At 40.9% G+C, this 27,839-nt stretch overlaps 1 protein-coding gene across 1 annotated transcript; it reads left to right on the forward strand.

Moving 5' to 3' along the window:
• ZBTB10 (zinc finger and BTB domain containing 10) lies at window positions 1-27,391 on the forward strand. The gene is made up of 6 exons (XM_080646912.1): window positions 1-985; window positions 6,987-7,878; window positions 19,602-19,700; window positions 25,026-25,202; window positions 25,388-25,560; window positions 25,827-27,391. Exons 1-6 carry the CDS (start codon window positions 59-61, stop codon window positions 26,130-26,132), a joined length of 2,574 nt encoding a protein of 857 aa, XP_080503038.1. The 5' UTR covers window positions 1-58; the 3' UTR covers window positions 26,133-27,391.
• The last annotated feature ends 448 nt before the right edge of the window (window positions 27,392-27,839 follow it).

Consider the following 27,839-nt stretch of genomic DNA (forward strand, 5'->3'; position numbering starts at 1 on the left):
GAGCGCGGGACGCGGCCCGAGGCAGGCCGAGCCGAGCCGGGCGGCGGCGGCGCGCGCCATGTCGTTCAGTGAGATGAACCGCAGGACGCTGGCGTTCCGGGGCGGCGGGCTGCTCGCCGGCGGCGGCTCCGCGAACAATAACGCCGGCGGGGAGGCCTCGGCTTGGCCCCAGCAGCCCCCGCCGCGCCAGCCCCGGCCGCCCGCGCCGCCGCAGCCCAACGGGCGGGGGGCAGACGAGGAAGCGGACCCGGAGGGCCCGGAGTCCCAGGACCCCGAGGCCGCGGCCGCAGAGGAGGCGCCGGAGCCGCCGCTGCCCCCGGACGCGGGCGGCCCCGGCTCATTGGGCGGCGGCGCGGGGGGCCCCCTGCTCGCTGAGAGGAACCGTCGGACTCTGGCCTTCCGCGGCGGCGGCGGCGGCGGGGGTCTCGGCAACAATGGCAGCAGCCGCGGCCGGCCCGACCCCCCGGCGTGGCCCCCGAAGCATTTGTACGGGCGAGGGCCGGCCGCGGCGGAGCTGGAGCTGGACGCGCTGGAGGGGAAGGACTCGGTGCCGGACGGCGCGTCCCTGAGCGACAGCACCGAGGAGGACGAAGAGGGGGCGAGCCTGGGCGACGGCAGCGGAGCGGAAGGCAGCGGCCGGCGGTCGGGCGGCGACGGCGGGGACGAGGCGGAGGGCGGCGCGGGGCCCGGCGACGGCGAGACTGTCCAGCACCTCCCGCTCGCGCGGCCCAAGTCCCTGATGCAGAAGCTGCAGAGCTCCTTCCAGGCGGCCTGGCTGCGGGACTTCCCCTGGCTGCGCTACTCCAAGGACACCGGCCTCATGTCCTGCGGGTGGTGCCAGAAGACCCCCGCGGACAGCGGCAGCGGGGACCTCGCACCCGTGGGACACGACGAGCTGTCGCGAGGGACCCGCAACTACAAGAAAACCCTTCTCCTGAGGCACCACGTCTCCACGGAGCACAAACTCCACGAAGCCAACGCCCAGGTACCGTAGAATCCTGCTCCTGCCTTCCCAGGTCCTTTCCGGGAAGGGTCATGAGCTCCACGCGCCGCTCTCCTGGGGGAAGCATCGTTTCGGTCGGGAGAGGTGTGGGCCACTTAGGCGTGGGAGGTTGGAAAGCCTAGGAACAAGTTTTCAGAAGTTAATTTGTGAGTTGGGGAGGGCGAGGGAATGACAATTTATCAATCGTAGCGCTGAATTTACTTCGTTGTTTTATGACTCATTTCTTTGCCCATCAGATTGAATAAAAAAAGAAAACTTAGTAAAGCAAGGTTGAAGGTTTTAACCCGAAAAGGTTGACTTTGCGGTCACAGTTTCATTGCCTGTGATTTTTGAAAAGCTCCTTCGGTTCAGAGTTTTATAGCATGCTGGTGGAAGTCAAACCTGGGAACTCTTTGAAGAATGAATTAAACTATTTCCTTAACCTTTGACGCTACCCGTTTTAGGAAAACATCCAGCCAAGGAAATTCTTTACATCAAGTCAGAATAGTTTGAAATATGAGAGCAGTATGTAAATGTAGTGGAAGCTATTTGCTTAACACTCCTTTCTCTTATACCTAGTTTTACTAAATTCATCTTCTTTGAACTTGTTGAACTTTGCTTTGGGTAAATTACTGTAGTTTTTGCCTGTTTCTTCTACCCAGATTTCTGTGTTGAGATTTTATATAATCCGCCTTTTTCAAAAGTTGATTTGACTGGTAGAGTACATATTTACCAAACTCCTTGAAAGCAAGTCCTTAGTTACAAAACAAGTAAAGCTGCACGCTAGTTCTTCCTTTTTTGTTTTATATTTCCATTCTAGAGAGAGTAGTCCTGACCGTTTTGATAATCCCCTTTCAGGCCCAGCAGATGTTGATCAGTTCTCCTTTAAGACTTTTTGGACAACCTGTGCTGGTGGGTGGAATTCGCTCTTGTACTAGTAGCCCCCCTGTTTATTGGAATGATCTTGCTGCTCGGAACACTTACACTGGAGTTAATTAAGCAGCATCTAGTAATGCCATAGCCCAGAACCTTCTCAGAAGTTAAGGCTTGAACTTTAAAGCGTAGGTTTATTTGTCCCAGGGGACAGTGGCAATAGTTTTTGCACATATTTTAACTGCCTAGCCCAGAAGGAAGGTTATTTAAAGATATAAGGCCAGAAAGGTTAAGTAAATTGTCCTGAGCCTTAGAGCCCTTGGTGATAACTGAGACTAGAGCCTGTAAGGAATGTTGTAATGGGGAAAGAATGGGTTTTGGAGTAAATCTGGGTTCAGATCTCAGCTTTCTGCAATTATTAGCTTTGTGAGCTTGGGCAATGGAGTGAAATAGAACTAACATTTCCTTGTTTTTCCATATGCCAAATATCCATTTACCTTAACTCTGCAAAATAATCATCTTCCTCAAATTTTACAGAAGAGGAGTCCAAGGCTTTAAAGGGTTAAGTATGTATTTCTGAAGTTAATTAGTAAAATGATGGAGGTGGGAAACTTGTGAAAATGAAAGTAGACTTTTCTAAATAATGGTAGGTTGGTTATTCAGAAAAATTAAAATAGACAATTAGAAAGAACGTTCTTAATATACTAGTACAATGGGCCAGTTACTCCTCTTATCAGCATAGTCTCTCCCTATAGGCAAAGCTGAATGGAAATGCAAATTATAATTAGCTGCTTAGTGAACCTGAAATCAGAGGAAGGGGAATTAGTTGGATCACCTTATGACTGATTTGGTGTGGTGCATGTATTCTCCCCCCAGGCATGCATCCGGATCAGGGAATTCACTCCTAGGTAAAATCATTATTTATTAAACTTGATCTCTGAATCATCCCTCCCTTCCTGTCTCCTTTGCCCCCTTGCAACTCTCTTTTTATAGATCTTATATGCAGCCCATATTCTTTCTCTTGGGACATTCTGTCATCAGACCGAGGGGATACAGTTTACTTGGAGGCTATATATTGGTTCTCTTGGTTGGATTTTGGATGTTTCCACTCTGAACTGATCCTAATCATTTGTCTATTTTAATTCTAGCTAATCTTAGTTTGGGATGTTAATTTGCTATTGTGTGTGCCTTGTAGGTACCACCTACATTTCTCCTTGTTAATGTGAGTGACAGGTTCAAGAACTGACTTACCCTGTGGACTGAGTTCCTTTTTTTCCATTGTTCTGCAGTCTTTGATTACCAGTAGGAGGCAGTATAACACAGACTGTAAGAGCATTTTCGGGTTTAAGGTTAGAGGGACCTGAATCCTAATTCTCTTTATTGGCAAGCAAAACATAGCTTTCTCATGGATGCAAAGTATATATGCCAGCACATAATCACTTAGTAAATGAAAACTATGTTTTTCATCATTCCTATTTTCTTTGCAGATAAGTGTAACAAGATGCTTTTTGTGGCCTGGTGTCTCTCATGTCTCACTGTTACCAGTTTTATCAGTTTGGAGGCCACTTTATCTCACGCAATCACACTGATTCTAGAGAGCAAGCCAGTTCCCTTTACATACCTTCTGAGACCTTGGCCATTCAGTTCTTTGAACATTCTGAGATTTCTCATCACACGTGCCATTTTTCTCAGCTTCATAAAAAATGCCTTGCATTAATTTTCTCCTATCTTAAAAACATTGAAATGAGAGTTTTAGAGTTCTTCAGGCAAGAATTCAGTTGGAGGTTGGGGTAGTTCACTCCCTTTATTACACACACACACACACACACACACACACACACACACACACTTTTTTTGTTGTTTTAAGGAGGCCTGTTTTTTTAGAGGAGTTTGGCCAAATCTTAGTATGTCCCTAAGGGTTACTTTTCTTTCTTATTTTTCCTGTAAGTAAGAAAAGTTCTTTTTCATTAATTTCATGGTAGTGACTAAAACATTATAGCACCTTCTTAAAAAGTTTGATATTCTTGTTAACTGGATGTTAGTTAAGGACTCCTCATGGAAGAGTCTGTAAATAAGCTTTCAGAATCTGTTCTGGGCCTTCTATTTCAAAGAGAAGCCTGTAATTCTTTATAAGCATATGTGAGGTATAACATGTAAGGGACAGCATATAGTGAGGAAGGGAGAGGGAGAGAGAAACATCAATGATGAGAATCATCTATTGGCTGCCTCCTGCACGCCCCCTACTGGGGATCGAGCCTGCAACCCCAGGAATGTGCCCTTACCAGGAATCTAACTGTGACCTCCTGGTTCATAGGTTGACCCTCAATCACAGAGTCACACGGGCCAGGCTATACCTTGTATTTTGAGTAACAACTGAGTACGTCTTTATAGAATCAAGTTCAATAATTAGCTCATACAGGAATTGACCATTTGGCCTAGAGGACTTTAAAATTGTTTTAACAGTGATTATACCACTGTCTGTTGGTTCAGGTCACTTTCTATCCACTTGTGAAATTTCATAGCTTACATCACACATTCTGCCAACCCGTTCCAGTTTACTAACCCTGAAACAAGCACTCAGATGTATAGGTGTTATGCATTTACTTAGCCTTTCCAGAAAGTAAATACTGAATTCAGATCTGGTCTGGTTGACATTAATAAGTGGACTATGTTGAGGTCATCACTAAAGCAAAGGTGAAACAAAGCTACCAGCCTTCTTTGAATTTGGCAAAAATATGGCTCAAGGATTATTGTTTTTATCAATTTAGGAGGAAAATCTGAAAACCCTCTCACTAAGAAATATTAAAGATGAACCTATGCCCATTAAAGAACCACTTTGTAGAATATTGTTTGTATAGGTCCTAACATTGTGTTTGAATCCGTAATCATTTTTTGAAAGGGGACTATAATTCTGGGCAGGGAAGTAAATCTTAATTGCTTGTTGGTTTTTAGCTAAATAGCATTTTCTTATTTATTGATTAACTACAGATGAGTTCACTGCTTGCAACTGAAGTTATCGCTATCAGAAGGGTGGTGTAGATTTCCCTACAAATTGGTGGCATTATCTAGCTCCTCAAGCTAGAATGCCGAGGACCCTGTGATTCTTTTCTCCCCAATCCCCACAATCTAATCACTCAGTTCTGATTTTTACCTCCCAAATATGTTTTCAAACTCTGCCTCACCACCTCTCCCCCTATTAACATTATCCATCTTCCCTAGTTAAGGTCCTGATTATTGCAAGGACTGTTAACTGTTACACAGTAGCTTCCGCTGGTCAGAGTATCTCCAGTCCTAGTCCCCCAGTATTAATCCTCTACTTAGCTGCCGGTCATCTCTTCTACTAATCCAATCAGATCACTCTGCTTCTAAAGTTCTGGCACCTATAGAAGTGATTCTTAATCTCTTAATAATCTGATAAAAGCTATAGAAACTTTAAAGTGTTAGTAAGTGCACATTTGCATATCTTGGGTTTTTGGATCACCCTGGAGTATTTTAAGAAATCTGGAATTGTGAGGATATTGTAGCGATCTTGGTTCTTTTTCTCCCGCTATCTACTTTGCTGAGAATGCACATCCTTCCATCCTTTTCTTGCATCTTCTCAGGCCCTGCTCAAATCTTTCCTCCAAACCCCTCCACCCCCCACCTCCGAGAAACCTGGATTACATGCACCTCCTGTGTGTTCTCATAACACCCTTGCCATATTCCTCAGTCCTTTAGGAGTCTTGATCACTAGTGATAACTTTTTGCCTTTAGTATAAGAATTTCTTAATTTATTTGGTTCAGCAAATAATAATGGCCATTTATTTTAGCTATGTTTCACCCAAATCCTCAAGTAATACTCCCCTTGGAAAGCAACATGCACTTGACTTGTAAACCATTTGCTGTCAAGGGCACATTTAATAGGTGCTCTGATCAGTAGTGGAAAAGAAGTTGCTAGTGTTGCTTGTAAAAGCAGGGAACATCACTGTCACACAATAGTAATGAGAGAAAACCATGGTTGAAGAACTGCTTGATTTGTGTAGTTTGTGTTTCAAATAGAATGGGCAAATGTTTTGGTGTACAGGCTTTTGTCCGAGTTATTTTTAAAAATTAGGCTATTTGGTCTGATAATGGCGGAGAATTTCAGAACTTGGACTAGCCCAGGAAATTGAGGACACAATAACCAGAGCCTGAAATGATCACTACAGTTAGACGTAGCCATGGCCTTCCTGCAGTGCCAGCTGCGTAATGTGCAGACTTTGAAGCAGTTCTTGATTTGCAAATGCACTGCAGAGTGTTTTATTTTAACCTAAGTAATTCTTAATTCATGTCCTTATTTTATTTTCAAGAATGACATGATACATGTTACTCTGTAAATGAAACCCTGCTGATGCTCATTCAGGTGTTTGATTTTTCTTACACTGAGTGGCCAGATTATTATGATCTCTGAACACATAATAATCTGGCCACTCAGAGTATATCCTATATAATAAAAGGCTAATATGCAAATCGTCCCCTCGACCAGGAGTTCGACCAGCAGGCAGGCTGGCCAACCACCCATATCCCCGCCCCCTGGCCAGGCTGGCTGGACCCTACCCATGCACGAATTCATGCACCAGGCCTCATATATATATATACACATATATATATATACATACACACATATATATATATGTACTGAGTGGCCAGATTATTATGCGTTCAGAGATCATAATAATCTGGCCACTCAGTGTATATTAGCCATGGCTTGCACCAAGCTGTTCACGCTTTCCTCTCAGTACTTGGGATGTGAGCACTTCGTGGTGATTACTAACATTAGTGTACATTCAGTCCTCTGCACCTGCAGGCTCTGCATCCACCCATTCAACCAACCGCAGGTCAAACATGTTGGGAAAAAACATTACATTGTTGCTGACATGTATTGTGGAGTTAGGCCTGCTATGGTTGAGCCTGTACTGAAGATGTGCGGACTTTTTTCTTGTCATTATTCCCTGAACAACACAGTATAACAACTATTTACACAGCATTTCCATTGTAGTGGGTATTATAAGTAATGTAGAGATTATTTAAAGTACACAGGAGGATATGCAAGTACTACCCATTTTATGTGAGGAACTTGAGTTTAACATTTATGTTTTCCATTCACTTACAGGAATCAGAAATACCTTCAGAAGAGGGATACTGTGACTTTAATAGTAGGCCAAATGAAAACTCTTATTGCTATCAACTTCTTCGACAATTAAATGAGCAGAGAAAGAAAGGTATTCTTTGTGATGTCAGCATTGTGGTGAGCGGAAAAATCTTTAAAGCTCATAAGAACATCCTGGTTGCAGGCAGCCGTTTCTTTAAGACTTTATATTGCTTTTCCAACAAAGAAAGCCCTAACCAAAACAATACTACCCACTTAGATATTGCTGCAGTTCAAGGTTTCTCCGTCATCTTGGACTTCCTGTACTCTGGTAACCTGGTGCTCACAAGCCAAAATGCCATTGAAGTGATGACCGTGGCCAGCTATCTGCAAATGAGCGAAGTTGTTCAGACTTGCCGAAATTTTATTAAAGATGCCTTAAATATAAGCATTAAATCTGAAGCTCCGGAGTCTGTGGTTGTGGACTATAACAATAGAAAACCAGTTAATAGGGATGGTCTGTCTTCATCCCGGGATCAAAAAATTGCCAGTTTCTGGGCAACACGGAATCTTACCAATTTGGCAAGTAATGTAAAAACTGAAAATGATGGTTGTAATGTCGATGAGGGCCAAATAGAGAACTACCAAATGAGTGACAGTGGTTGGGTCCAGGATGGTTCACCTGAATTGGCTGAAAGTGAAGCCCCGGGTCAAACAAAAGTGTTTATTTGGAATAATATGGGCTCCCAGGGAATTCAAGAAACTGGCAACAAAACAAGGAGGAAAAACCAAACTGCAAAGAGATTTATTTATAATATACCACCTAATAATGAAACAAGTTTGGAAGATTGCTCCGTGATGCAACCACCTGTTGCCTATCCAGAAGAAGATATGTCATTCATTAAGGAAGAACCAGGTAAATATTGTGCATACAAAGTTATTTCAGTTTTCATTATAATTCTAGTTGGCTACAATGTTGAAGTATGCTTTTTAAAGTTTTTTGTCATTATAAAATACACGTAACTAATAATAAATTTAAAATAGAAGGGTGAAATTATTCAAGCACATAATTTTGGTATCTTAGTATTTTCTCTAGGCCTGTGGATGTGGGTTAATGCAAAGGCTGTGTTAATAATCAGGCATTTGCCTATACTGTTGTGTGGCATGTGGACGCCACTCATTGTTTAGTAATTTGACTTTCCTGCTTTGGACTCTGATCATCTTTTTTGCACTCAGTGCTGGGAACGATAAATTCTTTAGTTGTAATATGTAGTTTGTCATTTCATAACATTTTTGAGACCTAGTTAATATTCTTTACTCTTTTAAAAATATTTTTTTATTGACTTCAGAGAAGGAGAAACATCAATGATGAGAGAGAAGCATTGATTGGCTGCCTCCTACATGCCCCTACTGGGATTGAGCCTGCAACCCAGGCTTGTGCCCTGACCAGAATTGAATTCTAACCTCCTGGTTCATGGGTTGATGCTCAACCACTGAGCCACATTGCCCGGGCAGTATCCTTTACTCTTTAATGTTTTGGGTAAATTAAACATTTATAAGTGCTTATAGAATTTGCAAATGATAATAGGGTTATTCTCATTTGTGTAGAGCTGCTGTTCTTAAAATAAATATTACAGAAGCTGGAATATTTTAAATTTGTCCCACTCTCACGTCATTTTCCTTAGTTAAGAGAGGCCTCTGAAATTTTTCTTTGAGACTTTTCAATATATCCAGAGGAGTATGTACAAGAATCTTAGCATATCACATTTGTTGTGTGGGTTTTCAAAAAAATGGGATGGAGGGCATTATTGAGGAGTGGAAATAGATTGGAACTTTTCCTTAACGTAACTTAACTGCCTCTGTCTAACTTTTTATTGGAAGCAACAGCCCGGTGGGTTGGAGGTTTTCTCTGCAGACCCCACACTTGTCCAGTGCCGCACGTGTGATGTAATGCTTGCTTTGCCCTGAAGCTCTGTAGCTGTTCAGTGTCTGATTTCCATGATGGTGATCATGTGGGGGTGGAGTACTTTCTGTTAAAAAGAATTACTGTTTTTATTTCCTTTTCCCTTTGGGAAAGGGAAAAATGTCATAGTAATCCTGTGAAATGGTTCCACTGGCTTTTTAGGTTCGGGTTTAATTTTCATCAGTCGAAATTTTGCTTGTTTGAATATCAGGTGTGTATAGTGAACACTGTTTGCTGGTCTTCTCCATCCGGTCTATAAGAGGACATAATTGATACAGAGCCAGGGATTGGCAAATTTTTACTGTAAAGGGCCAAACAGTAGTAACTATTTTGGCTTTGCTGCTCATAAGGTCAGTAACTTAGCCATTGTAGCATGAAAGCAGTCATGCAGTCATACAGGATGGAAACATGCACATGAATGCATTCCAAGAAAGCTGGATTGCAGACCCTTGGTATATAGAACAGTGGCTGTCAGTCGTGCCTGTATGTTGGCATCACTTGGGTCTCTCCATTAGTTATTCTAGTTAATTGCTCTGGGATGTGGCCTGGTTGGTGGCATTATTATAAGGTATACAGGTGATTATAATGTGAGCCAATGATGAGAACCACTCAGAGGAGAGAACCCAAATAGATTCAGGATTTGAAAAGGAGCTCTTCTCCTTACCCTCAATTTCCTCATCTTAAAAATATGCATAAAACCACAACAGCAATCATGGTCATTTTAATCCCTCTTGAAGTTGGGAGACCATTGAAGTTATTTAAAATCGGTTTTCCAGTACAGTGCAATTCCCACCAAATTCTGTATAAAATGGTCTTACAGCTTCAGCTTGACTTTCTGTTTGAATACTTAGAATACTTTTATAAGCAGCCTATTCCAATATAGGATAATTAACTATGATTATTGGGAAGTTATTTTATATTGAGCCAAAAATTGCTTTGCTTTAACTACTTAATTCTGTCATTTGGGTAGTATAATATGAGTCCAGCCTCTAACCTCTAATCTGCCTGATGATAACTCTTCAGATATTAGCATTTAAAGAATTTCCCTGAAGTCTTCTGGGCTAAGTGCTATACCTCCCACTTTGTGGATTCTTCCAGTCATAGACATGACCTGGCTTGTTTCACCTGCAAGTTTTGGTGGACAGAATAGACTACACCTCTTAGGCAAGTTCTGACCAGTAGAGAACACAGTGGGTCTGTGTTTACCGAGGGTCAGGCCTTGCTCAAGGTCATTCAGCTAGGAGATAATAGAGGCAGGTCTCATGTTTTGTTGAGACTGTCTAGTATAAGCATGTCAAACTCAGAGGCTATCACGGGCCAAATAAATAAGGTTTAAGTTTGTGTGGGACACAAAAAAACAAAAGCTTCAATTTGCATAGAAGCGTGGGTTTATTTCTATAGGGTGGTGGTTCTCGACCTTCCTAACGCCGCGACCCGTTAATACAGCTCCTCATGTTGTGGTGACCCCCAACCATAAAATTATTTTCGTTGCTACTTCATAACTGTAATTTTGCTACTGTTATGAATCATAAATGTAAATATCTGTGTTTTCCGATGGTCTTAGGCGACCCCTGTAAAGGGGTCGTTCGACCCCCAAAGGCGTTGCAACCCACAGGTTGAGAACCGCTGCTATAGAGACATGCTGAATACAAAGGGCTGAAATAAATGAGTCATTGTTAACATAAAATAATAGAACATTTTAATAAAAATTAATATTTTTTCCTGAATATTAACTTACCAGACACTGAATAACTGCACAAATTAACAAGCGTAACGCAAATAAACCTATTTTTCTTCTTCAAAAGCGGAATACTTCCTGTTGTGCACACCGAACAAGTCAGTACAAGACTAATGATGTGGCAATCGGCTGCTAAAATATTCGCTGCTAGTATTAGTGGAGAGAAATGGTGCGCCTACGCGTAGGGTGAATAAGGGAAATGAATGCAACACTATTATAGTAGTCAGTCATTAGCGAATGTTGTAGCTCATTATTAACAATTATGTATAACAGGATATTGTAAAAATGAAGTTAGGAAGTTTTTATTAAAACGTTTTTTATATACCGTTATATTGGCTGGGCCACAAAAATTTTGTTGTGGGTCGCATGTGGCCTGTGGCCACGAGTTTGACATGCTTGGTCTAGAAGACCCATTCTTTTTAAAAAATGAGCCCCTTTTAAAACTTCAAACATTTTATGACCCCACAACATTGATTATACTTTCATTTTATTAAGGAAATAGAGGAAGTTTCCAGTGAAATGAATGCTTTTAAGATAATTTAGGTTCTATACCTAAATGTCTGGAGAGTGGTGAGCTCTTCACTTTTTCTGCAAGCATTGCTTGGCACATTGGGTTTCTTAAGCCTACAGTTTGTGTAGCACAGCTCTCCTTTTGCCGCATGATCTTGGAGCTGGTGTTTGGATCCCTCAAAGAAATGTTGTAAGATATTGAGAAGACAACACACCCATAGTATCACGAACTTGATTAAATCGGAGGCTAGCATGTCTGTTATTGGACTCACTACTCAAAGTTAGGTCCGCTTTGAACTAACATCAAGACTAGTTCCACTGCCCAAAAAGTCCCATGTGCCACCTCTTCACCCCTCCCTCCCTGTCCTCAGACTCCTGGCAGCAGTTGGGCCTTTCACATCTCTGTTTTGCCTTTTCCAAAGTGCCATATCGTCTAAGCAGCTTCCTTCAAAGGGGGACAGCCGTCCTGCAGGGTGACAGACTTCTGGCACTGAATTCTGAAAGGAATCTTCAGTGCGGTTTTGTCGAGTTGACACCAACCAGTATGACAGACAGCGTCCTCAAAAGCATTCTCTAGTAATGCAGCAGTAGACTATGTAATTGATTTCTATCTTTCATAGAAGCTGACAGAATCCTATACTGATGACTAGATTTTTCTTAATACTGTACAAATACTTGGGGACAAGGTGGTCTTGGTCAAGGGATACAGAGTTAATCTAAAAGCTCCTTTCTCTCATCTGTATTTTCTGATGGGAAAACAGCTGCACAACATTTGTGAGTTGAGTTGAATTGGATTTAAGCTTTATATTTTCAATTTTTATAATTGCCTTCTGTCTAAAAAACATAATTTGAGTATTTATTTGTTTTGAGAAAAGAAGGCTCAAACTCGGTATTTTTAAGATACCTTAATGTGGCACATACTTGAAATGAATTACTTCCTCTAATTAGAGTAAACTCTGTAATTATTTACCTGCTGACCACCACTCTGCCCTGTTGTGTTTTGGGTGGTATTTGGTACTTGGCATTATTTTCATGTGCTTTCTAAGTGACCATAGTTTTTAAGTTATTAAACATTTTTACACTTGAAAAATGGCCATATGATTTGAGACTTCTAATATTTTGACCATGTCACATATGTTTGCTGTATGAACATATTTAAAATATGTTTAAAAACCATGGAGCTTGGGCTTTGGACTCAGTTTTGTCACTTAACTAGCCCTGAGTTTATCCCACATAATGTCCCTAATGGAAAGGAAGGAAGGAAAATGTCATAATTCTAAAATCATGAAAGCTGTAAAACTACCTGAAGCTTTTTCTTAATCATTTTTATAACAAAACCTGATACCTAGTTGGCAGCAAAACCAGCTATCGATAGTCTTACTCCCTTACATGTGCGTCTCTGTGTGTTTTGTTGCGGAAGTGCTGTTTTGATTACAGGATGCTACGTAAACCCCGCCGGGTGTGCTGTAGTTAAGTACTTTCTAAACCCTGAAATGTCTGCCTTCTGTACCTCACCTCAGGGGTTTCAGGTAACAGGTGATGGGCCTGGATCTTGGGCTAGTTTTCTTCCTCTAAGGATTCTAGATGTTCTTCCTCACTTTCCCAGCATCCTTTTGGTTGAGTATAATTTAAGTGATGATGTTATTATTTTTTAAATAAACTGTTATAATTGGGTTTTAAATAGTAGTTTGAAAGTCTGGTGCTCATTAAAAAACTTTTTTTTTTTTTTTTTAGGATATGTTTACTGATTTGAGAGAGGAAGAGAGAAACATTGATCGGTTGCCTCCCATATATGCCCCAACCAGGGATCTAAACTGAAACCTAAGTATGTGCCCTGACTGGGAATCGAACCTGCAACCTTTTGGTGTATGGGATGATGCTCCAACCAACTGAGCCAACCTGGCCAGGGCCCTGACACTCATTAAAAAAATAAAAAAGTCCACCAGTAGTTAATAGGTTATAAAATATAGTAATGCCTAAGACTCTTCAATATTTAATATTGAAAGAATGCTAGTGGGCATCTATATGGTGGTAAGCCTGTTCTGCCATCTCGTTCCCCTTGTTTATCTTTCCTCCACCTGTGTTCCTTTCCTCTCCTATCTGCCGTATTTGTTTGACCCAAAAGATGGCTGTGCTAACCTAAGTGAGAGCCCCTGAGGACACAGACGGTGTGGCCAGACCCCGGCTGGGTGCTGAGGAGGCTTGTGTGGACCTGGGAGAAGGCCGTCTTTGTGGTTTCCACCTGCCAAGGGCATTACGTTTTCTAAACCCGGAAAACGTCAAATCGGAGTTTCTGTAACACTGAATGTTTGATTTCTGACACAACTTGAATATTCTGGGTGACCAGATTTAAATTTTCAAAGGTTTCCTTTCCAGAAAAGTTGTTATATCCAAATATTACATTTCTGGGACTCCAAAGTAGTTTTCCATATCATAACATGAGGAAATTTGGTAATAAAAGATTTATTTAAAACCCCAAGAAACTAAGCACCATGCCCGATGATGTTGATGTAAGACTGAGCACCCGTGTTCACAGCGGGTGGCCGTGGCACCCAGTGCAGTGTGATAGGTGTCAGGAAGAAGCATGGGGAGAGCTCACTGAAGAGGAGCGGTGGGGTTGGCCCTCAGATCGTGGAGTTTGCAGGAGAGGAAGGAGGACGTGACCCACTGCAGCTGACAAGTTGGAATAGTGGGTAAAAAAATAGAAAGGGACTGTCGCAGGGACATGAGGTTGGTGGGTAGGTTAGGGCCAGACTGTGATTCTCTGTTTGACGCCGTAACTGCGAATTTTTTTTAGATTCTGAGAAGAGAGGTTTTAACTAGAGATTCGATCTGTTTATATTTGCCTTTAACACAAAGCATTTGCAGGGTGTTGTTCATGGAGCGGGCAGTGACCCGGGGACCCAGTGAGGTCTGGTCATGGCAGAAATGCCCGCCCTGAGTAGTGCGAGGAAACGGGAGAGCCCCGGCTGGGAGGCGCAGCTCCGCATGGAGGGGACTGAAAAACATGCTCTTTCCATGGCTGGTGAACCAGATTTTTTATAAGCCCATGACCAACAAGAGGTCATGTTTTAAAAATGCAATACATGTTAATCAAATTATTTTAAAAATGAATTCTGAGGAGGAGGTTGCTTTATATTATTGATTTCAGAGAGGGAGGGAGAGGGAGAGAGAGATAGAAACATCAATAATGAGAGAGAATCATTGATCAGCTGCCTCCCACACCCCCCTACTAGGGATCCAGCCCACAATCCAGGCATGTGTCCTCATGGTTCATAGATTGAGGCTCAACCACTGAGCAACACTGGCTGGGCTGGAGGATGCTTCAAAGATGACAATGTATAACTGCAAAGAGCAATGATAGCTGACATGTAAGGTCCACTTAAGGTTTTGAAATGGTTGTATTAAATAAAGGGAAGTTAATAAAGTTGAGTGCTGGTTTAGCAGAGTGTAGGTGAGGTTTATCTTTGCTCGTTTCGCAGAACAGTATATCAAGTATCACTAGAAAGTGAGTTTAAGATGGACAGCATTGCAAATTGAGCCCTTTTTGGTCGCTTGCTGTGTACCAGGCCACACGCCTGGTGCTTGTAACACATTACCAGGAGTTCAATGCAGCTCTCTGCCTCTAGCTTAACCTTAGCTCCCTCATACAACAAGGATAAGAACATTCTTACTATTGTGACATACACATAGAAAGTTTGAGTGAGAAAGCATATACAAAAGGACTTACTGCTTGATGCATAAACTCTGTTCTTTGTCTTCTTTGGGGGAGGGGTCTGCTATTACCTGTTCATGGGAGAAAGACATTTGTAAAAATAGAAGAAATTATACATGGCTTATCATTTAACTCTGATGATTTGAATCATATTACACAGCACACATAATACCTGCTACCATTCAGAAAGAGCTGTTATCTTATGAAACTAATGTTTTAATAGTTATTTAAAGGGTCTGACAGTTGTAGAGAGATCTTAGCCCTTTTTGCTAAGTTTAAGTGAAGTGAAAGATTTCCATAGCGAAGTCATGAATGTTAGAAAAGCAAATATGTTAGAGTTTACTTTTTAATCTTACAGTTTTAGAGAAAAAGATGGTGAGGAAGACTTACTGCCTTTGCTTCCCAGCGAAGCAAATTCGTCCCTAGATCAAGTGAACAGTTGGTGGCCTGGCTTCTCTCCCACTCACATCAACGAAACTGATGAGAAATGAGTTGCTAGGCAGTCTGGCTGGTGTCACATAAGGTCCAGAAGTGATGTGATGTATTGCTTCATGCATTAAGCATGCTACTTAGGAAAGCTGTTGTCAGCCTGGCAGAGCTCACCTGTGTTGAGGTTTGTTTTTAATACCAAGAACCAAGTAGCTGGTACCTCGCCAAAGAGATTGACTGTCCAGCACGGGTGTGGTTTTGTGTGGAGAGGAAACATGCACACAGGAAGACTACACTAGCCATCTCTTGTTGCTGTTTTGTACTTAGTGTCCATGTAGGATTAAAGATTACAAATTAAATTCTAATACTTCGAGATGGGGCAGAAGACGGGAGATGTCTCTTTTAAGAACCAGCAGAGGAAAGCCTTCAACAAATCACTATAGAACGTTACATAAATGGAAATACCCCATATTTACAAACCCATGTGGGAATTTGACAAAGCGCCCTCTAAACAGACTACACTTTAGAATTACTGTTTTTAAAAGATAGTGAGAAACTTAATAACATTGTTTGGATAATGATTTGAATTTTATTTTTGAATTTCAGAATACATCTAACTTTTCATAGGAAAACAAAGCTACTGAATTTCACTTATTTTTCAGTGTTTGGATGTGTTTTAGTGCAATTATACACCTGAAAACTGAGAAATTATTCTTCAAACACTATTAATTACAACTAAACTAGTAATGTTGCAAAGGGCAGATTATTTAAGTAGCATTTAACATTTCTCGGAAAGCTTTTTATTTGTTATGCATTTTTTATACATATACACATGTGATAAATAATTTTATTCTAATAAACAAGAATATTTCATTATGGACTTCCCCCTTAGTTATATTTTAATATCAGTTTTTTTTCAACTTAATCACTTTTTTTTTAAAAAGGATACATATTGACTATAAACAATCCAGACAATGAATAAATACAAAATACAAAAATGAAAGAAAAAAAGCCAAATTGCTCACTCAGAAATTACCATCATTAACATTAGGTGAACATCATTTGCAACATTTTTCTATGCATGTAGAAAAACAATAATTCCTTCATAAAACTGGAATCATACTATAGATGCTGCTTTTAATATAAAAGTATTCATTAATTTTACTTTAAGAAAAAGGAAAATTGAAATGGAAGAGAATTAGTAGTTTAATACATACTCTTATACATATGAATATACATATACACCTCAGGAGATACAATTTTCTCAAAAATTATGCTAAGGCTTAAAAATAACAATAATTCAAAGTTGGTATTGTCATGATTTTTTTTCTTTATTGATTAAGGTATTACATATGTGTCCTTATCCCCCCATTGCCCTTCCACCCCCCCCCCCCTCATGCCCTCACCCTCCTGTTTTCTGTGTCCTTGTGTTATGCATTTTGATAAATATTGGGAAAATAAGACCCAAACAGTGTTCTGCTCTGAAGGACCAGGTGAAGGGGGGTGGTCTGTTTACTTCTCCGTCATCCTCCTGATGTCCCGCCCATTTCCTCTGGGCATCACCCTCCCGTCTACTGGACAGAAAAGTCCTGAGTGCTGCCTTCGAACTCCTCTCTGGACAGATGTTCCTTGCTCTCTCTCCTGTTACCCAGACAGACAGACTCCCTGGGAACCTGACAGATCTGACCATTTCTTTTTGTGGCATTTCTTCCATAGCTTTAACTTCTCCCCTTCTTAGTGACTTCTTCCTTTCAGCACTTAAATATGTTTATTACTTTCACCTTAAAAACAGCAAAACTCTTACTCTATTTGGCACTCTTCCCTTGTACAGCCAAATTTCTCAAATTGTGTTACCTTCTAATTCATTATCTCTCATTCTTAACACAGGCCATTGTTACTCTTCCTGCCTGCCCCACCCACCCACTGGGGTGCTCAGGATTCTTGGATGAAATGAAAGTGACGCGTATTTCAGGCTTCATCTTGAATTCTTGACAGCACTGTCACAATGGAGTACTTCTGGAAATACTTATCTGAAAACCTTTTTTACCCTTCGGTAGATTACTAAATGCTAGGATTCCTCAAGGCCTCATCTGTTTACTTCCATAGCTTTATTGGCCATGTGTATTCTAACGACTCAAACGTTTTTGTCCCCAGCTCAAGCACCAAACCTATAGTTTTTGGTACTAAATTTCTCCACCTGGAAGAAAAAAATAGTTAAAATGTTGAATGTTTGTATAGCAGGCAGAGATAATAAGCACTTTTCATTCGTTGCAGTAATGTTAAATGAAAAGTGCTTAGCTATTTGCCTGGTAGTTCCCCATTTTATAATAAAACAGCTCTAAGTCTTCCCCTAGAGGGCTTACTAACTCCAGGTTGCTGGGCCCCACCTCCACAGTCTCTGAGTAGGTCTGTGGCGGGCCTGAAAATGCACATTTCTAGGAAGTTCCCAGATAGCACTGCTGCTGGGTTAGGGACTGCACGAGCAGCTGTGGCGTGGTCCGCAATCACAGAAGCAAAGTAGCCTGCTTCACAGCGGGGCCGTGGCAGAGCTGGTTCCAGGAGTTCTAGTTCTTCACCCACCGTCCCCATCCCAAGCATATTATTAAACCTTTTTTCTGAAGTATGTTTCACTCACTAAAGTTCACAATTGAACTTCCTACAGCTCCTGTTCCCTCCAGAATGGGCTCTTTCCTAAGGTTCCCAGCTGCCAGTAGCAATAGTCTGGAAACGTACTCATGACCTTCGCCCCCCGCCCCCCAACAACCAGTCTGTCACCAAACCCTGTCAGTTTTGCCCCACAAACTTTCTCAGATTCATCCACTTTTCTCCATTTGCCATGGCCATTCAACCATCACAAGCCACCACCAGTTCTCACTTGTATTAAAATAGCTTTCTAACTGGTCTCCCTGTATCTCCTCTTGCCCTCCTTTAATTCACTCCTACAACACCAGGAATCGTTTATTTTTTTTAAAAGACAAATGAGACCAACAGCCTGTTTAAAACCTTTTACTGCTTTTAGCAAAAAAAAAGGCCAAATTCTTCACTGAAGCCTGCAGGAGTCTACATGACTATTTGTGTCTACTTGGGATCAATTAAACTATTCTTCTCTCAGTCATTATGGAAGTATGTTATCCTACTGGCCTCTTAGTATGATAGCACCAGATCTGGTGCGTGGTTTGGGGTTTATAGCTGCACTAGAACCACTGCTGGGTAGCATTTCATTGTATGATGATATTTTCCCACCATAAACTTTTTAACCTTTAGTATTGGGAATCGGAGCAGTACGGAATGGGGATATCAAGGGTGGGTCTTGAATAGAAGGCAGAGGAGAGACAGTCCATAGTAAGCGGCATTTTAACACTGTCTTCAGAAATGTGTGATTCATTTGGGAGAGTAGATAGTGCCAGTGGCTGAGTCTGGATTCCTAAGCAGGCACCTGAAACATTACCTTGGACTCTAAACTGAGGAGTTTGAAGATTATCGTAAAAGCTGTGGTTAACCATGGGCAATCTTAAGTAAAGGAGCAACTTAAAGATTGATGTTTTTGGAACATCTCTCCGGCAGTGTGTGGGAAGAGAGTGGTGGTGGGAGCACTATATTTGGGAAGCAAGGAAGTGTTTGAGTTATTTACTCACTAATCAGGAGAGGAAAGACAAGTGCCAGTTGAAGGCAGTGGTAGAGAAACGGAAGGGATGGAACAGATTTTAAAGGGATTAACACGTTAGTGTGCTTTTCTTTTTTATGCTTTTATGCTTCCTATCACATCCTTTCCGTAGTTCACTATGAACTCGGGAATGACCTCTTCTCTGATAGCTTCCTTTTTATTTTAGCTTTAAACGGTCCTTCCCACCTCTGAGCCATACGATGTTTTATACATCTAGTACTTAGTACCAGCAGTAGTCATCATCTGTTGGGTGCCAGACATCATAATTATAACAGTTGGTTTGCATTAACCTAATTTCTCTATCAAATCTGATACAAGTAGATGCATGTGAGGAAACTGACATGTGCTCATGTAGCCAGTAGCAAATGGAGCTGGAGTACCAATTCACCCGGGCTCTGCGGCTCATGCCTCTCCAGTACACTGTGCTTGCTGCTGAGCGTGCACTGAACACTTGTGGTTGAAAATCACGTCTTGCCCTTCCGTGCCTTGCGGTGTTGAGCAGGTGTTCAGCACTTGCAGATAGCCGCTCTGTGTGCCCAAGAAACAGTTCCAGAAGGGAGTGGTGGTGGGTGGCAGCTGTGGTGTGGCTGTAATAACAGATTATTCTCCATCTCTTTCAGATCTGGATGGTGCTCTGCTCTCGGGGCCAAACTGTGACAGGAATGTGAACGCAAACGTGCTGGCAGAAGCCAGCTTGGGGCAGGATGGAGGCGATGCTGGTAGGCACAGCAGGACTTGTTGTCGACAGTATTACAGTGTCCCTTTAACCCCCCTCCGTCCCATGCAGTAGGAATTTAAAAAGAATACATTTAAAAGGATTTGAGGCTTGGGAAGTAGTGTTTGTGTACATGTTTACTAAGGACCTCCTGCAGTTTCTTTTTCTTAAAGGAGAGGATTATATGTAAGTACTTTGATCTGTGGTGTCTATGATTATGATGGACTTTGGAAGCCTGGTAAATAAAAATAGATAGGCATTTCTCCTTTGTTGGGTGGACATTTTAAAGCTCTCAGTATCAAAAGGAATTATGATGACTTCTGTTAAAGTATAGATGGCATGAGAATGGTAATTATTAGAATGATTAATGCATTTGAATTAGCTTTGATATAAAATAATTGGTTGTTGCTGGCTATAGAAAATATTAATTCTAAATAGTAATATTTACCTGGTATATCAGTTGTACTTTGGGGAACAAAGAATTCATGAACATTCCACAGAATTACATGAATACATTATGAGTCAATTAGAAAGGGAAAGCTTTCTTTATAGAATGACAAGCTCATAAATATAGAAGAACTAGGGGCCCGGTGCTCGAAATTCATGCACTGGGGAGGGGTCCCTCAGCCAAGCCTGCCCCCTCTCACATACTGGGAGCCCTCGGGATGTCCTACTGATGGCTTAGGCTCGCTCCCCATTGGGAGCGGACCTAAGCTGCAGTCTGGCCCGGGCTGATCAGGGGAAGGCACCAGCCCCATCACCCCGCTGCTGCAGCTGCCAAGGTATTTTCATCAACACGGACTCCAGTCCCTTCACCATGAAAAAATGATAACTTTTTTTTTTTTTTAATATATTTTATTGTTTTTTTACAGAGAGGAAGGGATAGGGATAGAGAGTTAGAAACATCGATGAGAGAGAAGCATCGATCAGCTGCCTCCTTGCACACTCCCTACTGAGGATGTGCCTGCAACCAAGGTACATGCCCTTGACCGGAATCGAACCTGGGACCTTTCAGTCCACAGGCCGACGCTCTATCCACTGAGCCAAACTGGTCAGGGCAAAAATGATAACTTTCTTTAGGCATTTTCAAGATGTGTCTTTCATAGGATATGACATTTCTTTCTTTATTTTTCTTTTTATCCTCACCTGAGGATATGTTTCCATTGATTTTTTTTTTTCCCCCTTCCCTCCGATCCCAGGCTCGGCCCCTTCCCAAGCCTAAAGCCTCCCCTCCCCCTCCCCCCCCCCCCCGGCACCTCTGATTGCAGGCTTGGCCCCTTCCCGCCCCCCCCCCCCCTTCCCCCCATGGCCGGCTGGGAGTGACCTGGGTGCCGAGGAGGTTCCCGGGACCCAGGTATGTATGCAAATTAACCACCATCTTTGTTAGGTTAATTTGCATACTCTGATTGGCTGTGGGCATAGCGGAGGTATGGTCAATTTACATGTTTCTCTGTTATTAGGTAAGATGATATTTTTGCACCCCCACAGGAAATAATTCAAGAACGTCACTCTGTGGTGACATTGTTGATGAGCTTCTAGGACTGAGCCACAGGGGTGTGGGAATGAAAGGTTTACAGGGTGATGGCATCTTCCATTACAAAGAGGAAAAGAGATCTGTACAATAAAGAGGTCTGATGAGTGACCATAAATGACTGATCCAACATAGTGCTATGGTGAAAGGAACCGGAACACGGGCCTCCTGATGCGGTGGGCAAGCTGATGCACAGGGTCTATGGTGTTCTTGCCCCAGATCTAATCACACAGGAAATGAGGTAGATGGACGTAAGTCCAGCTAGTCCAGATTCTGAAGGTCTGGTGCCAGGAAAGACACGCAGAGGGACCATGGATTGAAGGGGACCAACCAAGCGCACAGTGTCTGTCATGATTATATCATGAGTCCCAACAAGGACTGAAGGGGCATTTTGGGAACAGCTGGATATTTGACTCTGTCATTGATTAAATGACAGGTGTTGAACAAAGGTGCTGTGGTTATGTGGGAGAAAGTTCTAGAAGATGTACGCTGTGTTTAGGGGTGAAGTGATGGTTGTACAGCTTGCTTTCAAATAGACATCCAAGGTGTGTATATGAATTGCAGAGCACATTCGGCAAAATGAACATTTGTTGAATGTACATAAAGGGATATAGATGGTCATTGTTTCAGCTTCTGTAGCCCAGAAATTTTTTAAAGAATTGATGGGGAGGGACTGTTAGGGGTTCTTCTTACCAAAAGCTATTGGGCTTCTGAATTCAGTATACACTGACAAAAAACGAAGCCAAAACTTGGAAGAAGCTCCCTTAAGGTGGTTTCTCCTAACTATTGAAAGAATTTACAAAAAAGGTTTTGAAATTAGTAGTTTACAGATTATTTGAGTTATATTTTGAAGACTTTTTGCTTGTACAGAGAATCGCTGAGTACAGGAATGTTTTCTTGCCCTTGCATTTGGTTTAGAAATCTGTTTCAAGAATGGGCTGGTTCAGATGGGCTGTGTGCATTCATACGTAGTTTTAAATTTGCACATACACATTTTCAGTAGGTAATGGTCTCTCTTTCTCAGAAAAAGAAACACCTTGATTTAGAGTCACTTGTCTTTAGGGGACACTTAGATCCATTGGATTTTTTGCAACTGAGACCAGCCTTTATCTTACAATTTTGACTATAAAAACATTGATTTCTTCTTAGTTTGTCATTATGGAATCATAAGCACAATTTTTCAGTGACCTTAATGATCCTTCAGCGGGTTAAATTACAAAGGGACCTTTCTTCAAGCTGCTCTTAGGTGTCCTACAAGATACCCCATTGTTGTAAGAATTGGGAGAGATGACTAAGTTTGGGATAAGCCTTCCTTAATTTGAATTATTTTGAATTTCACCATGCTCTCGCCTATTATCATAAACGCTTTTTATTATGTCTTTACTGTAGGTTATTTAGAAAAACATGGAATTTCAAGTATTAAAAATCTTCAATTCTGACTCTTGGATTATCAATTCATGTTTTAGGCTATTCTGTCTGTTCCTTTATGTAATGAATAATATTTAGTTGATATCAACATATTTAACATGATTTCTTATGTTAATTTTTCAAGTATTTTGAGCATGTCAGAAATACCATTTGCCAGATACATTTATTCAACAAATAACTGAAGAGTATGTTTTGGACATTAAAAATACAAAGGCAAGATAGGCATTGATTTGGACAAGAACTGTGAGTCACAACGCTCAAACTTTAGGAATGTGAAGGTGATCTATTCCTTCGTACACATAGACAAGGTGCCTCACTAGGATTCTGAAAACTTTCCCCCGAACAGCAATACATTATAGTTAAATTATGTAATTATGGATTTGGGATTTCCTTCCTTTTCTCTTTTATTCCTTTGTTTTTTGTTTTTGAGAGGGCTTTCCTAACATTTAACAAAATGGGTGGTTTTCTAAGCACAAAACAGTTTACATTGTTAGCAATGAAATGCGATTTTAAATCTCTGAGAGGCCTTTGTGCACTGTTGGGTATTGAGACTCACCAAAGAAGATGTCTTAAGTTCTTTAAAAAATTTTTTTAAATATTTTTTTATTGATTTCAGAGAGGAAGGGAGAAGGAGAGGAGAGGGAAAGAGAGATAGAAACATCAGTGATGAAAGAGAATCACTGATTGGCTACTTCCTGCACGCCCCCCACTTGGGGATCGAGCCCATAACCCGGGTATGTGCCCCTGACTGGAACTGAACTTGGGACCCTTCAGTCTGCAGGCTAATGCTCTATCCACTGAACCAAACCAGCTAGGGCAGTTATTTTAATTTTTAAGAAAATTAATGTATCTGCAAATAGATGCAGTATAGGGAAATGAATTTTTAATTTTTATTTTTTATTAATCTTCACTGGGGATATTTTTCCACTGATTTTTAGAGAGAGTGAAAGGGAGGGGGAGAGGGAGAAATCGATGTGAGAGAGACATCGATTGGTTACCTCCCACGTGCTCCCTGACTAACTGGGGCCAGGGCCTGCAACCCAGGTACATGCCCTTGACCAGAATCGAACCCGTGACCTTTCAGTCTGCAGGCCAACACTCTGTCTACTGAGCCAACCAGCTAGGGCTGGGAAATGAATTCTTAGAAAACCCATTTTTTGACAAGCATTCCTTTATTATATCCATGGTGTACATGGGAGGAAACTTAATCAGTTGCTGCAGGGTGAGCTGTGCACAGCCTGGAAAGGGGAGTCCTAGGCAGAGACCTTGAAGGTAGGACCATCTCCCCACAGAGGACAGCACCGAGGGGTCTGCTTGGAGCAGAGCGGCCAGGAGGGCGGTTGGAAGCGGTACTGCTCTGTAGGCAATGGGGAGTCCTTGGCTTCTACTCTGTGAGATGGGTAGTCCTGGCAGGCTTTTGAGCAGAGGGCCAGGCTCTGACTGAAAGTTTAAAAAAGAACCTGATTGTTGCGTTGAACTAACTTGAGGGAGGCCGATAAACGGATGGCTACTGAAAATAATCCAGAGGCTAGAGGTGATGGTGGATTGGATCTGGGGGCAATAGCCATGAGGATTCTGGATTCACATTGCCCAAGGATTCCCAGTACAAGGAATAGTCAAGATGGGACCAAGTTCAGAGGAGAGAATTCCTATTTTAGCTAATCTGAAGATCCTACGGGACTTCGACTATTCTATTTTGATTCTACCTTCTTGATTTTCATTTGTTTAAGGATGAAACAAATGGTTTTAGAAAGAGGTTTTGGTGAAGCCCCCAAAGGGCATTCAGTTACCTTGGCCCAGTGTGTCTAAAACCACAAACAAGAGTCTAATAATACAAGAACTTGATATTTGCAGTTTACCTGTCTATATTTTTCATCCTTCATCCATTTCTCTAAACCAGTTAGTCTTAAAACAAGACTATGTGATTGTTTGTGGGACAGAAGGAGACTGTCTAGTTCCACAGCTGGGCTTTGGGGTGAAGGTCTCGAGTGACAGAATAATTAGGAAGAGTAACTATTTTAAGACAGGGTTCTGTGTTGAATATGTTTGAAAGATAGTATTTTCATTGTGGCCTCCACACACCATTAAATAGTATTTAGATTAACTTCACTGAATTTTCCCCTGTTTGAATTGTATTTTAAACTTTAGTTTGTTTTCTGTTTAAGATGTCTGCCAATCAGGATATTATAATTAGGTAATAAAGTATGAAGACATGTCAGTTTTAGATTAAAATGTAGAGGTTTTTTTATTTAGCTATTTTAAATTAAGCTCTTCTATCTTAATGCTCATTTATCATGTTTTTTTTTATTCTAGCAAAAGACAGATCTTTATTACCATTATTACATCGAAATCACTTTTCAATTGTATTAGGTACTTCACATGATTTCAAGTATGGCCTGATGCCTGGCCCATCAAGTGAATTCAAGTATGGATTGCTACCAGGTACTTCAAACGATTTCAAGTATGGATTGCTACCAGGTGCTGCAAACGATTTCAAGTATGGATTGTTGCCTGAATCTTGGCCAAAACAAGAAACTTGGGAAAATGGCAAGTATTAGTCAACTAAACATCTACAGAATTATTCTGAGTTGTGGTTTTTTTGTTTGTTTATTTTTTAATCATGACAGTAGTAGCCCTGTAATAGTCCCTGTTCTCAGGGATAGGTAAGCTTTTGAGAGCAAGTTGTCTGTTTATATATAAGTGCTTTTCTGTGTGTTTTTTTATTCTCAAAGGTGAATCATCTCTAAACATGAACAAGTTAAAATGCCCTCATTGTACCTATGTAGCCAAATACAGACGAACACTAAAAAGGCATTTGCTCATTCATACGGGAGTCCGATCCTTTAGCTGTGATATTTGTGGAAAACTGTTTACTCGCAGAGAGCATGTAAAAAGACATTCCCTGGTAAGTAACTTTAAATATAACTGATCTTTGAGCTAAACTATGTTAATGTCAGTAAAATTTAAGGCATTTTAACACTGTTACCTGCAGTTTTAAGGAAGGCTGATTATTAAATAGCTTTAAATAAAGAATATGATTTATGGTCTGATACTGAGCCTCATACAGCAAAAAATGGTATATTCACTCATGGTTCAACTGGTGATTTGAGTGGTTCAAATGCATTCAATTGTTTATACCGTCCTTATTGGATTTTTCCCCCCTTCAATTAGGTGCATAAAAAGGATAAAAAATACAAATGTATGGTGTGTAAGAAGATCTTCATATTAGCTGCCAGTGTTGGAATAAGACATGGATCTCGACGCTATGGTATTTGTGTAGAATGTGCAGATAAACCACGGCCAGGAAGGCAAGAAGGTGTAGATCAGGGACAGGATACAGATTTCCCTCGGGATGAAGAGTACGAGGAGAACGAAGGGGGAGAAGCTGAAGAAGAGCTGGCTGACGATGGAGAAGATCAGAACCACCCCTCACGATGGGACGAGTTGGGAGACGTCTGTATGTCTCAGGATGATTAACTGGCCTACTCTACTCCTCAAGGATGCTGCATTGGGACATAATATGAAGCGACAATTTGAATTGTTGAACTTGAAGGCTTGCAAAATATGGTACATGCTGGATGGTAGTTAAGTTGCTGTGAAAACTGTAGGGTCAAAGCCTTATAGCAAAATTTTTTTATATTTGCACAGGACTGGACAGCAACCAACCTTGTGGTTGGATTACATGGAGTCCCCACATCTTCAGTCAGTTATCAAAGTAAAAATATTTTTTATTTATAGGATATACAGTAACTCTTTGGGTCCTAATGAAAATGGATTACCGGTCTGTAAAGAGCTGACGTTTACGTACCAGTTAACCGGAAGGAAGAAAATCCAGTTGTGAGAATACAGTGACAGCTGGCCCAACCACTCTGTCCACCAAACCACTCAGGCTAGTTTGTACTAGTAGAGTTTCGTTTCTATTTTTATTTTTATTAATTTTATTTTTTTTAATACAGATTTTCAGTGAGGGGCCTTTTCAACCCCATTGGTTGTACTTTTCTGTATTTTCCATTTTGATTTGCTTCATAAGTTAAACCAAGTCTCTTCTAGTCTTAGGTATTATTTCTCAGTTTTGTGCTGATGGGCATGTTTATAAGAACTGGAGAGGTAATTTATTGGAATGAACTAATTGACTTCCTCCATTCCCCCTTCCTTTTTGACATGAATTTTACTACTTCACAAATGAAGAATGATGTTGCAAAGTTACCGTGACGAAGTTGACAAATACCACTAAATGATTATGATTTAGAAGTCACTTCCTCTTGCTGCTCTAATCTGATAAAATGGTTCTATATGACGTTTTCTGACATGGTATTCGGTTTTGGGTATCTGTTACTTCGGCACTATTCTTGTTTGCCTTTTTTTATTTTTGCCAGTGTACTATACCTCAGTCCTATTTGAAAAGACAGAAATCTGATCGAAAGAAGAGTCCTAGAAACAATAAGTAAAATGATTTGTTTTATGATTTATCCTCCATGTCCAGTTTGGTTAGCTTGTTATGCAATATAAGTGAACTATCAGGTTTTTACTCTTGTGCCCTTTTACCATTAAAATTAACACAAAAATTGCATTCTCTTTTGTTTCATATTTACTGGGATATTCAGTGTTTTAAAATTATGATAGACAATTATTTTTTTCAATTCCTTAGTCACTACACCTTGGTATTCAGTCTTTCTAGTAGTCACCTTGATTCAGTGTTCTGCAAAAGTCTTACAAATAAAATATTGAGGCTTTACAATTTATGATTAACTGAATTTTTCAGGATACAAGGGGTGATATATTATAAAGGAGAAATTTTCAGGTTTATTTAGCCTGATGATAGATGAATTAGCTAATTGTAAGACAGCAAGATGTCACATAATTAATATTAAGATGCACAACATTATCAGGAACATATTGTATATTATATCAAGTGAGGGATATCAAACTTTCAACTTTCTTTTAAATAGAGATTGAGCATATTTTCCTGCTGTGTGGTGCTCCATTTGATCAAGGCCGAAACACTGATACTTTTCTAAGAGACACGCTTTCTCATTTTCTTTGATTTCAGTAAAATGATGCTTAAATGTTAGACATCGATGTTTCTGCCTGGATAAATCAAAGATATAAAGTACAGTTACATGGTCAGATGCATCTTTCATTATCTAAACTTTATTATAGTTTCTACATAACTATAAAACTGAC

The sequence above is a fragment of the Plecotus auritus genome (assembly GCF_963455305.1).
Source record: "Plecotus auritus genome assembly, chromosome: 11".
NCBI classification, from domain to species: Eukaryota; Metazoa; Chordata; class Mammalia; order Chiroptera; family Vespertilionidae; genus Plecotus; species Plecotus auritus.